This window comes from Salmo trutta, chromosome 13 (genome assembly GCF_901001165.1).
Source record: "Salmo trutta chromosome 13, fSalTru1.1, whole genome shotgun sequence".
Lineage (NCBI taxonomy): Eukaryota > Metazoa > Chordata > Actinopteri > Salmoniformes > Salmonidae > Salmo > Salmo trutta.
Window position 1 is genome coordinate 65207297 of NC_042969.1, and position 12248 is coordinate 65219544.

Consider the following 12248-nt stretch of genomic DNA (forward strand, 5'->3'; position numbering starts at 1 on the left):
CATAGGGCTCTGTATAGGGAATAGGGTGCCATTTGGGCCCCATAATAGACATTCCAGATCTGATTCCTGCTAAAGGTATCAGGTTTTCATCTGACCTTTTCTCTCTTTGTTTTCTTTGACTCCTTTAAACCATGAGGGCTGCTGGCTGTTCTAACAAACAACAAACACTGGCATTGTGTCTTGGTTCAGAAAATGTCAAGTTCAAGTATGCTTCCTTGCAGTTCTATTAGTAGACATCGGTCAACTATGACAGCCATGCTCTTTGTGACCCTGCATGGCAGAACATGTTATTGCTTTCTGTTGCCCTTACCGCATGGCCCTACTTTGACCCATGGCTGTGACATTTTTTGAAGCGATGCAAATGTTCATGTCTATGTTTCCAAAGAGCTGCCTTTAGGAGAGATGTCCCCTGTGACCAGCTATGTGAGGCAATGTAGGTGACGTTCTGTAGAATACCTAGTAGCAATTCAGATTTCACCATCATTTCATGAAAGAAATGTTATGGTACTAACCTATTGTACCCTACCCACAGCTACTTCTACTGCGTTGTTCAGAGGGGAGGCGCTTCAATATACCACCTAGGTTCTCGCTTCAGTACCGAATGTTTTCCTGCGTGACACTGTTGCTTCGCGAACGTTGGAGAGCTGGCTGAGAACATTTCATTCGCATGGAGTTCTCTCTCTGCCGACTTTGACATTTTAGTGATATTGTTACATACTTATTCTTTAATATTGTTTTTTATTTCCCACAAGACTACGACTGTGCGAATTATCTGCTTTACGTAATATTCAGAGTTTGAATCATCTGCAACCGCATGCCTGGAATCGTGCGTTAGCAACTCGCTTGGAAAATCATCGACTCAGGCAAAGTAAAGTGGTTTGGTAAGTGTATCTATAGGCTACTGTATTATCTATAGGCTACTGTATGTAGCCTATAGATAAAATATCTAGATTTAGTTTTCTTCTTGTGATGATAATATTTTGTGGAAAACTCACATATTATGCAAAGGATACCTTATGCATGTCTTTCAGAATGATTTTCTACAATATCTTATAGTAGGCAGAGATTGTAGGATATACTGCTGGCCAAAGAGACCAAAACATGTTGTTTAGGCTATATCGCTCTATATATATTCACAATTCGTTTGCATAATTCGTAGTTATTTTATCATACCCTGCTCATTTGGTGTGTGATCAAGATGGGATAAAGCTAAAAGGGAATAATGTGTTTGCCCTACAATCAAATAGACTACCATGTGATTTACAAGACCTTACAGAAATCACAAGTTCTTGTATTCTTGTAGTCTACTGGAATTATGTTCAACACATGGCATACACGCACACCTATTCACTTTGCACGCACACACACGCACACACACACACACACACACACACACACACACACACACACACACACACACACACACACACACACACACACACACACACACACACTGTAACAGGTAGAGGTTTCCACTCTCATATCTATGAAAGTAGCAGGGATGAAAAAGGAGATGACTACTCAATAAACAACAACATGTATCTCCAAACTCTTTTTTAATACTGTACAAAGCCATGGTCTGATCATCACAGGTAATGCTATACCTGTGACATAAACATTGTTGTAGACTGTACAACACTCACTCACTCACTCATTCACTCACTCACTCACTCGCTCACTCACTCACTCACTCACTCACTCACTCACTCACTCACTCACTCACTCACCCAGCTGGCCATAGGGCAGCAACAAAGGCTCTCCATGTTAGTAAATGCATTATAAATACAGTAATACCTATCATATCATTTATACTGTGTATTCTGCCACAACAACCAATGAATGTGTTCAGTCTTTGTGTCTGTATCGACTAGAGCGAGAGAGATCAAATTACATACATTGAACAAATCAAACCATTCAAACAGGATATTCTCAAACAATAAAACAGCCTTATCTTATGGTCACTCCTCCACAATGTTCTGTCATTAAATTAGCTAGTGCTGCAGGTGGCTTGGGGACACTTCGCTAGCTGAGAGAGAGAGGGACTTTAAAAAGGGGGCAGCAGGACTGTGTAGAGGGTTACATGGCAGCTTCCACAGACAGGAGACAAATTGGTGGTGTGAATGAGCAGCACCCAGTCGCCGGTGTCATAGGGAGGTGGTACTCTGCTCAGACAGGTGCCAAGACAGCCTAACCCTGGCCTCGCGTGAGGTGTCATCCCTGATATACTGGAAAACACACCAGACCAGATTCTCATCTAGCACTTCAAGTTAGGCTGAAGAGGTTCACTAATCTATGAATAACCCTGTAAAACAACCCATTTCACATCACCTATCTGGTGTACGGTGCGTTCGGAAAATATTCAGACCTCTTGACTTTTTCCACATTTTGTTACGTTACAGCCTGATTCTAAAATTGATTCAATTCATGTTTTTCCTCATCAATCTACACACAATACCCTATAATGACAAAGCGAAAACAGGTTATTTATTTACGTAAGTATTCAGACCCTTTGCTATGAGACTCGAAATTGAGCTCAGGTGCATCCTGTTTCATTTCACATTTTAGTAATTTAGCAGACGCTCTTATCCAGAGCGACTTACAGTAGTGAATACATACATTTCATGCATTTTTGTTTTTTGTACTGGCCCCCCGTGGGAATCGAACCCACAACCCTGGCATTGCAAACACCATGCTCTACCAACTGAGCCACAGGGAAGACTTGATTGGAGTCCATCTGTGGTACATTCAATTGTTTGGACATGGTTTGGAAAGTCACACCTGTCTATATAAGGTCCAATAGTTGACAGTGCATGTCAGAGCAAAAACCAAGCCACGAGGTCGAAGGAATTGTCCGTAGAGGTCCGAGACACTACTGTGTCAAGGCACAGATCTGGGGAAGGGTACCAAAAAATGTCTGCAGCATTGAAGGTCCCGAAGAACACAGCGGCCTCCAGCATTCTTAAACGTAAGAAGTTTGGAAACACTTAGACTCTTCCTAGAGCTGGCCGCCCGGCCAAACTGAGCAATTGGGGGAGAAGGGCCTTGGTCAGGGACGTGACCAAGAACCCGATGGTCACTCTGACAGAGCTCCAGAGTTCCTCTGTGGAGATGGGAGAACCTTCCAGAAGGACAACCATCTCTGCAGTTCTCCGCCAATCAGGCCCTTCATGGTAGAGTGGCCAGACAGAAGTCACTCCTCAGTAAAAGTCACATGACAGCCCGCTTGGAGTTTGACAAAAAGGCACCTAAAGGACTCTCAGACCATGAGAAACAAGATTCTCTGGTCTAAAGAAACCAAGATTTAATGTTTTTTAGCGGCAGGGACTGGGAGTCTAGTCAGGATCGAGGGAAAGATGACCGGAACAAAGTACAGAGAGATCCTTGATGAAAACCTGCTCCAGAGCACTCAGAACCTCAGACTGGGGCGAAGGTTCACCTTCCAACAGAACAACGACCCTGAGCACATAGCCAAGACAATGCAAGAGTGGCTTCAGGACAAGTCTCTGAATGTCCTTGAGTGACCCAGCCAGAGCCCGGACTTGGAGAGACTTGAAATTAGCTGTGCAGCGACGCTCCCCATCCAACCTGACAGAGCTTGAGAGGATCTGCAGAGAAAATGGGAGAAACTCCCCTAATACAGGTGTGCCAAGCTTGTAGCATCATACCCAAGGAGACTCAAGGCTGTAATCGCTGCCAAAGGTGCTTCAACAAAGTACTGAGTAAAGGGTCTGAATACTTATGTAAATGTGATATTTCAGTTTTGTATTTTTTATACATTTAATTTAATCCATTTTAGAATAAGGCTGTAATGTAACAAAATGTGGAAAAAGTCAATGGGTCTGAATACTTTCCGAATGCACTGTATGCACTGTACAATACATAACCCCCCCCCCCCCCCCCAAAACAACATATAGATGCAGAGCCCTTTATTGTACATAGAAGGCTCTGGGTAGGTATACAGTTCCTCACAGCTCCCATTTAGCGATAGTGTTCTAGAATAAAGAGTCATTCTGTAGGAACACTGTCTATGAGGGTGAACTAATATGAATTGTATTGTGGGAGAACAGTACACTACTGCTTACCCTCTCTGTTCCAGTCAGACAGCAACTTGTTGATTCAGGAATTTTCTGTGTTTTCAAACATGTCTTGGCCGGCGGGTGTGAGTGTCAATGAGCTGCTAAGCCAGCTGCACATGCCCAGTTCAGATCTGATTCTGAAGGTCCACATTCGGTGTGGGAGAAGAGCTCATTTATGAGGCTCCAGTTTCTCTGCAATGTGGCTCACGTTCCCCATTTGCGCTATAGGAGGTGGAACCGGACTGGAATCTCGCCATGCAGAGAGAGAGAGAGAGTCGAGATGTGCATCAGAGAATCTGTGATGGGCCCTGTGTTGACATGCCCTGAAACGAACACTGAGTGATGGGCCGTGTGTTTGCAATGCAGATGTGTTCGGATAATTTATTAGTTTCAGACACCTGAAATAGCCTTTTCCTGCAATCTAGAGACGTAATCATTATGCCTAATTCTATGTCAAAATGAAGTATATGTTTCTGCTTATCTAAGCATACCTCTGGAGCTGTCTGTATCCTGGTTATTTTAAATAAACTAAATATGCTTCTCTGCATCTTTGCTCAAATCTGGTAAGAGATTTAAAGGAATGTGAGTCTTATTCAGTACATTTAGTCTAACAACTTTGCCCGCAGGCATGCCCGGTAACTTGATTGATAACCTGAAAGGTTCCCAATCTCCCTACCTATCTGGGCTAGCTAAAGCCAACTTCATAAAATTGCTAGGTAGTATTACAAAGAAACATAAAATACAATTAAAAAACTGGACAAATCTGAGGGGACCCTGTGCCCCCTATGGGCATGACGCCTCTGGTACAGTATATCCTGTTCCCTTTCTCCCATTAAATGTCATTTTGAATCAGTCACTATCTGTATATACACAGTCATAGACTGCTCCTAGTGTTGCTGTCACTGCAGGTATTTTTGGTTTATCACCAACGGCAACTGTGAGAAGGATTGTGGAGTCAGCTGCACCTAAGTGTTCCATAGCAACCACTGCATGTGTGAGCAGGCAAGATGCAGACCAGAGTGAAATGTTGCTCAGGAACAAGGGATTCCGTGGCTGCACTGAGAGGATAGATTTCTTTGAAGTTAGCATCGGAGGGGAATAGGATAGCAGGATGCGTATCAGTGCTGGGGGAGGAGGGAGGGCGGGGAATAAAGGAGATAGACAACTTGCTCAAACTGGGCCATTGATGGGAATGCAGCCTCAGCCCCCAGTGAATGGCATTCCTGTGACTGCCATTAAAACGAAGCTCTCTGGTAGAAGGCAGGCGCTATCTGTCCTGGTTAGTGGCATTATTATATGTGTGTGTGTCATACAGAGAGCCTCAGAGAACAGGGTGACATGGGGTGTGCAGGTGTTTTCAGCACAGACGGCAGATTGAATTCATATTTCATGTGTTTGATTTGATCTGTGTGGCTTGTTAACCAGACTGTGGCAGAGAGGGAGAGAGACCCCCCCCCCCCCCCCCCCCCCGGCTAGTGTGCAAGGTGTTGATGGGATGACGCACGACGAGTGCAACAGTGTGTAAGGTAGTGCCTTAAACTCTGTGATCCCCCCAGATAACTAACTTCAATTTAAATGCAGATGGATGAGGGGTCCTTCTCATCAGAGACTGGAGCGATGTGATCTGTATGCAGGAGCTGTGGAGGACCTGGTAGTGTGTATCTGCCTCCAGAGGACTAATGTCCATATGGGAGAGGGAGGCAGGGGGAGGCAGGGGGAGAGAGAGACAGATAGAGGGAGACAGAGAGAGGCTGAGAGAAACAGAAGGGGACAGGGTGAGTCAGAAAGGCAGGAAGAGGGAGACGGGGAGGGACAGCAGGAGAGATGCATTACTCAGAATGGAAGACGGTAGCTTCAGTAACAGTTGTTACTGTGCAGGGGAACAGTGTTGTCTTTCTCTGGAGCTCCAGTGCAGTGAAGGGAGAGAGTCACATTGAGCAGGTTGGCACATTTCAAACAACCGTTCTGGTTCTACTTACTGGAAGCCACTGTGTGACCTGTTACAGGAAAACGTCCCCAGCCCAGTGTATTTGAATTGTTTTTGTGTTGTTCAGTTTGTTCTTATTAGCCTCTTCTATGCTGTGATGGGGCATCTGGCTCTCTGGCTCCCCTCCATAGATGCCTTAGAGGCATTTTACAGCCACTGAGCCACCACCACATACCTTCCCTGAGGGGGTAAATGGACCCTGCCTGGTACTGGCACTGCGGGCCACACACACATCTCTCTCTCCTGGCGAGGGATGACTTGTGGTAACATTTGCCAGACACAGAATGTTTCTGTCACAGCACAATGTCATCCAAAAAGATCCTAATACCTAATTTGATGAGTCGTTGCAAATAGCTTTAATGGCACCCTGCTGCTGTAGTTGTATATGTAACTGCCAAAATAAAGGAAACACTTGAGTAAATGAGGGATACAACGTATATTGAAAGCAGGTGCTTCCACACAGGTGTGGTTCCAGAGATAATTAAGCAATTAACATCCCATCATGCTTAGGGTCATGTATAAAAATACTGGGCAGGCCATTATATTGGCTACCATGGCTATGCCCCCATAGGATGATCATGCCTCCATCAGCAGGGCACGAGTGGCCACTGAATGGTTTGATGAGCATGAAAATGATGTAAACCATATGCCGTGGCCCTCTGTCACCAGATCTCAACCCAATTAAACACTTATGGGAGATTCTGGAGCTACGCCTGAGACATCGTTTTTCCACCACTAACAAAACACCACATTTTAGAATTTCTCATGGAAGAATGGTGACAAATCCCTCCAATAGTTCCAGACACTTGTATAAATTATGCCAAGGTGCATGGAAGCGGTTCTGGCTTGTGGTGGCCCTATTAAGACACTATATATTGGTGTTTTCTTTATTTTGACACTTACCTGTATGTTTGCCAGTCTGAGAGTGGTCATCACAAATTGAATAAAAACAAATTGAAAAAAATTGAAAAAACTATTGCCCATTTTGGTCTGAAATTGGGATGTGTGCCTTTGTTATTTTAGGTGAATATCCTGCTGTCTGGTTCTGCTGTTCCAACATGACCTCAGGCTACTGAAGACCTTCCTGTTATTCCTCCTGCTCTCTCTGTATCACTCCTAGTACTCTATTCTCCAATGGGTTCCCGCAGTCAAGGTGCCTTTTTCCACCATCACCACCACCACAGCTCGGTGGTGCCCACAGCCGTACCCAGGCTTCTCACAGAGAACGGCAGTCTGCTTGGGGGCATTGCCCAGATCACCCCTAACCTCTTCCTGAGCCGGGGCAACGTGGCGTCCAACCGCAGCCTGCTGCTGTCCAAGGGCATCACCTGCGTGGTCAACGCCACCATTGAGCTGCCCAACTTCAACTGGCCCCACGTGGAGTATGTGAAGGTGCCCCTGGCTGACATGCCCCACTCTCCCCTCTCCCTGTACTTCGACAGCATAGCTGATAAGATCCACAGTGTGGGGAGAAAGCGGGGGGCCGTGCTGGTGCACTGTGCTGCAGGGGTGAGCCGCTCAGCCTCCCTGTGCCTGGCCTACCTGATGAAGTACCACCGCGTGTCTCTGGCCGAGGCCCACGCTTGGGTCAAGGCCCGCCGGCCAGTCATCCGGCCCAACGGGGGCTTCTGGCGTCAGCTCATCGACTACGAGAGGAAGCTGTTTGGCAGGAACTCTGTGAAAATGGTGCAGACCCCCTACGGGGTGATACCTGACGTCTACGAGCGGGAGCGCAGGAATCTGGCACCCTACTGGGGCCTGTAGAGGAGGTCTGGGGCCTCGCCAAGGGGGGAGGGAAGGAGACGGAGAAGAGAGTGTCCTCCAGGGCTGCTGGTTCATGCATGTTCCCCCAGCCAGAGATGCAGAGTGAGATGAAGCGTGTGACTGTCTGTCTATGTGAAGCTTAATTAATGAATGCATTGGGATGGAGGGAGTCTTAGTAATCAGACACTACACTGCAGACTGGTTACTGGTGGGTGATGCTACACTACACTGCATCAACCCCCGTCTGTCTGTCTCTGAGAGGAAGCAAGGCCACCTCAAGTCTGGAATCCTCATGACCAAAGGAGTAACAGAACCACGACTAAGCCAGACCCCAGATCAGCTGACATGGCCAGACCCAGACTGTGACTTTGGCGTCTAGCTTAATAACGCCCCAGACTCCAAAGAACAGGAGCATTCTGGGAAGGTGTAGGCGGTGCTTTAGACTCAGCAATTTTGACAGGCAGCGGTGTGACTCACTGAAGTCCTTCCCCGATGTAACGTCATGTGATGGTATTGTGCCAGTTTTGCTGTTGTCTTTAATGTGAGAACTAGCAGCAGTCCTGCTCTGTTTTGTTTGACAAATTGAATTATGTTCTTGAGGGAGAACTGAAATCAAGAAAAGATATGGTGCACAATGAATATTTAAAGCTGTTAGTGTATACACATGTTAATCAAGACAACATCTAAAGCTGTTAGTGTATACACATGTTAATCAAGACAACATCTAAAGCTGTTAGTGTATACACATGTTAATCAAGACAACATCTAAGGCTGTTAGTGTATACACATGTTAATCAAGACAACATCTAAGGCTGTTAGTGTATACACATGTTAATCAAGACAACATCTAAAGCTGTTAGTGTATACACATGTTAATCAAGACAACATCTAAGGCTGTTAGTGTATACACATGTTAATCAAGACAACATCTAAGGCTGTTAGTGTATACACATGTTAATCAAGACAACATCTAAAGCTGTTAGTGTATACACATGTTAATCAAGACAACATCTAAGGCTGTTAGTGTATACACATGTTAATCAAGACAACATCTAAAGCTGTTAGTGTATACACATGTTAATCAAGACAACATCTAAAGCTGTTAGTGTATACACATGTTAATCAAGACAACATCTAAGGCTGTTAGTGTATACACATGTTAATCAAGACAACATCTAAAGCTGTTAGTGTATACACATGTTAATCAAGACAACATCTAAAGCTGTTAGTGTATACACATGTTAATCAAGACAACATTTAAAGCTGTTAGTGTATACACATGTTAATCAAGACAACATCTAAGGCTGTTAGTGTATACACATGTTAATCAAGACAACATCTAAAGCTGTTAGTGTATACACATGTTAATCAAGACAACACCTAAGGCTGTTAGTGTATACACTTAAAAGTCCCTACTTACTATGGGGATGATTGTGCAGAATATACTGTATTGGTACTAATATTGTACAATGTTATGCTATTTTAGAATGTCACCACCCTCTGTTAAGAGGAAGACAGTACTGTGTTAGGGGCTTGGGAGAAAGACTTTCTATTTCCCTATTGTTTGCCTCATATTGATGTTTAAGTGAAATGAGGTCCATGGAAGAACACAACCAGACAGTCCTGTGCTTAACTGGTGTACTGTCATTGATAAACCTTCCTATTTTTGTGGTTTGGAAGAATGCTATACCTTACACACGAAAAGCTTTTAAATAAAATGTTAATATTACTGTAGCAAGTGAACAATGCCTTTGTCACAGGTGTAAGCAGAAAGCCAAGCTTACATGAATTTAGTGCTCTATTCAATCTATCGCTGAAGCGTTACAGATTGTGCGATAGAAATGTAAAGATCATTTCTGACTGAGCCGACATATGCAGCGTTTACGGTGAATGCAGTCTCCACTAACGCTGGAACAGTGCCCCAAAATGTGTAGCACGCTGTAACGCTAAACTTCCGTGATATGGATTGAATAGAGCCCTAAGGTTATGAAACTAAGGCAATGAATGATTAACAAGCTACTGTAACGGGTTAGCTCATGCAACTGTTTGTGTTTGAAATGAATAATAAAATCAATTACTGATATGCATTATTGTCAGTTTATACTTTACCCTGTAAATATGGAATAGTACTGAAGCAGAGTACCATAATGGATCCAGATACAGTGTGACGACACCAGCGTATATAAAAAAGAAAATCTATACACTGAGTATATGAAACATTAGGAACACCTCCACAAACCGGTACACGTGGCTGGCACCTACTACCATACGCCGTTCAGAGGCACTTCAATCTTTTGTTTTGCCCATTCACCCTCTGAATGGCAAACAAACACAATCCATTTCTCAATTGTCTCAAGGCTTAAAAATCCTTATTTAACCCCTCCTCCTGGATTTAACAGGTGACATCAATAAGGGATCATAGCTTTCACCTGGATTCACCTGGTCAGTCTGTGTCATGCGCTGGTCTTCTTAATGTTTTGTATTTTCAGTATATATGGAACGTTTACAAATGGTAAGACTTTTATGGGGGATTTTCAAGTCCCTCAGTCGAGCAGCTGATTCCCTTTTTTTTAAGCTGGGCTGAAGCGTGTTTTTGGTACACAATCATTTTTATTTGATTGATAATGGTTAATATTCATCCATGGTGTTAGTAAAGTCATCATTTTGAGAGCTAATCAGTCGATTGTAACTGACCATGGGGATTGTAATATTCATGGTGATACTCATGTTCTTTATTCAGACCAGTGGACAATAAAGACGTAATGAGGATAACAGTCAGTTTAGAATAATTGCAGAACTTTTCACTTTTGATAAATCCTGTTAAAGTCCTACTATCCAGCTGTGCCAACAGTGGGGCTGGAATGATTATAACATGGTTCTCTATAGCAACAAAGACAATTCAGATTGAAAATGCACATTCTTACAAGTTAACCGTGTGTTCTCTGTTTCTTTGTGACTTTAAACGTCTTTAATAGAGAGGTTGATATAAAAGTGCACTCTGCACACCGGCTCCTTCAACAGAAGACCATGGGTGCATCCCAAATGGCACCTTTTTCCCTATATAGTGCACTTCGTTTGACCAAAGCCCTATGGTGTCTGGTCGCAAGTAGTGCTCTATAAAGGGAATAGGGTGTCATTTGATTTGGGACGCACCCTACTGATGTTGCTCACAACAATTTTCCTCAGAGAAGTCTTCAGATGTCACAGCAACATTCTATCATTCATTTTCATTTGGAATGGCCACAGAGAACCAGGCAGACAGTGATGGGAACTATTTGTCTTGTGGCCTATTCTACTGAGGGATCTCCAGAATGGCCTACACAATAAACACCATTAACCACACAGACACTGGCTCCATCAGATGACAGGCCAAGCGTGATGAAGATGCAGGAGTGATGGGCCAAATGATACGTTTCTGTATCAGCTTACTTCCCCCAATAGACTGACACTCTGTGTGTATGTGTTTGTGTGTGTGTGTGTGTGTGTGTGTGCGCGCATGTGTGTGTGTGTGTGTGTGTGTGTGTGTGTGTGTGTGTGTGTGTGTGTGTGTGTGTGTGTGTGTGTGTGTGTGTGTGTGTGTGTGTGTGTGTGTGTGTGTGTGTGTGTGTGTGTGTGTGTGTGTGCGTGCGTGTATGTTTCTCACTCACTGATTCTCAGCAGCAGAATATGACCATTAATCAGGAAACTAGTAAGCAGAATGATCTACATTACCCGGAACATCACAGGCAGTAGACTGGGCAACAGTGCTGTGGTGCAGGCCATGCAGAACAAACTACTGTGATGAACTGGATGAGATGTCATTAGGCTGTATGTAGGAAGGAGATGTGACTGGCAAAAGGGCTCACAACAAACTGCCTGCCTGACTGCAGCTTAATACGCTTTGCAAAGCTTGGATGGTTGCACTCACATCAAGTTGGTCTCTTTAGAAGATCCTCAATTTTAAATTGGAATATGATAAAATACAAATGATGTGAACAAGCAAATAATATTTCTCATGACACTAACATAGTAGTAATAGTAGTAATGTTATGATGCATCGCCTCTCTGAAAAAAAGGAAAGTATTCCTATTCCAGTATTTTATTTAGCCTTTATTTAACTAGGCAAGTCAGTTAAGAACAATTTGTTATTTACAATGACGGCCTACCCCGGCCAAACCCTAACCCGGACAATGCTGGGCCAATTGTGCGCCGCCCTATGGGACTCCCAATCACGGCCGGTTGTAATACAGCCTGGAATTGAACCAGGGTCTGTAGTGACACCTGAGATGAAGTGCCTTAGACCGCTGCGCCACTCGGGAGCCCGAACTTGAATTGATGCCCTGAACACTACAGATGTAGGATCTTAATTTGAGCCAGTTTGTTACAGCAGGAAAATAATCATGCAGCACCAGGAAATGTGAATTGCACTGAAAAAATATATA

General features: G+C 44.1%; 1 protein-coding gene across 1 annotated transcript; it reads left to right on the forward strand.

Annotated features, from left to right (window-relative positions):
* Nucleotides 1-565: 565 nt before the first annotated feature.
* On the forward strand, nt 566-9914 carry LOC115206334 (dual specificity protein phosphatase 14). Its single transcript, XM_029773141.1, has 2 exons — nt 566-881; nt 7087-9914. Exon 2 carries the CDS (start codon nt 7198-7200, stop codon nt 7825-7827), a length of 630 nt encoding a protein of 209 aa, XP_029629001.1. The 5' UTR covers nt 566-881; nt 7087-7197; the 3' UTR covers nt 7828-9914.
* The last annotated feature ends 2334 nt before the right edge of the window (nt 9915-12248 follow it).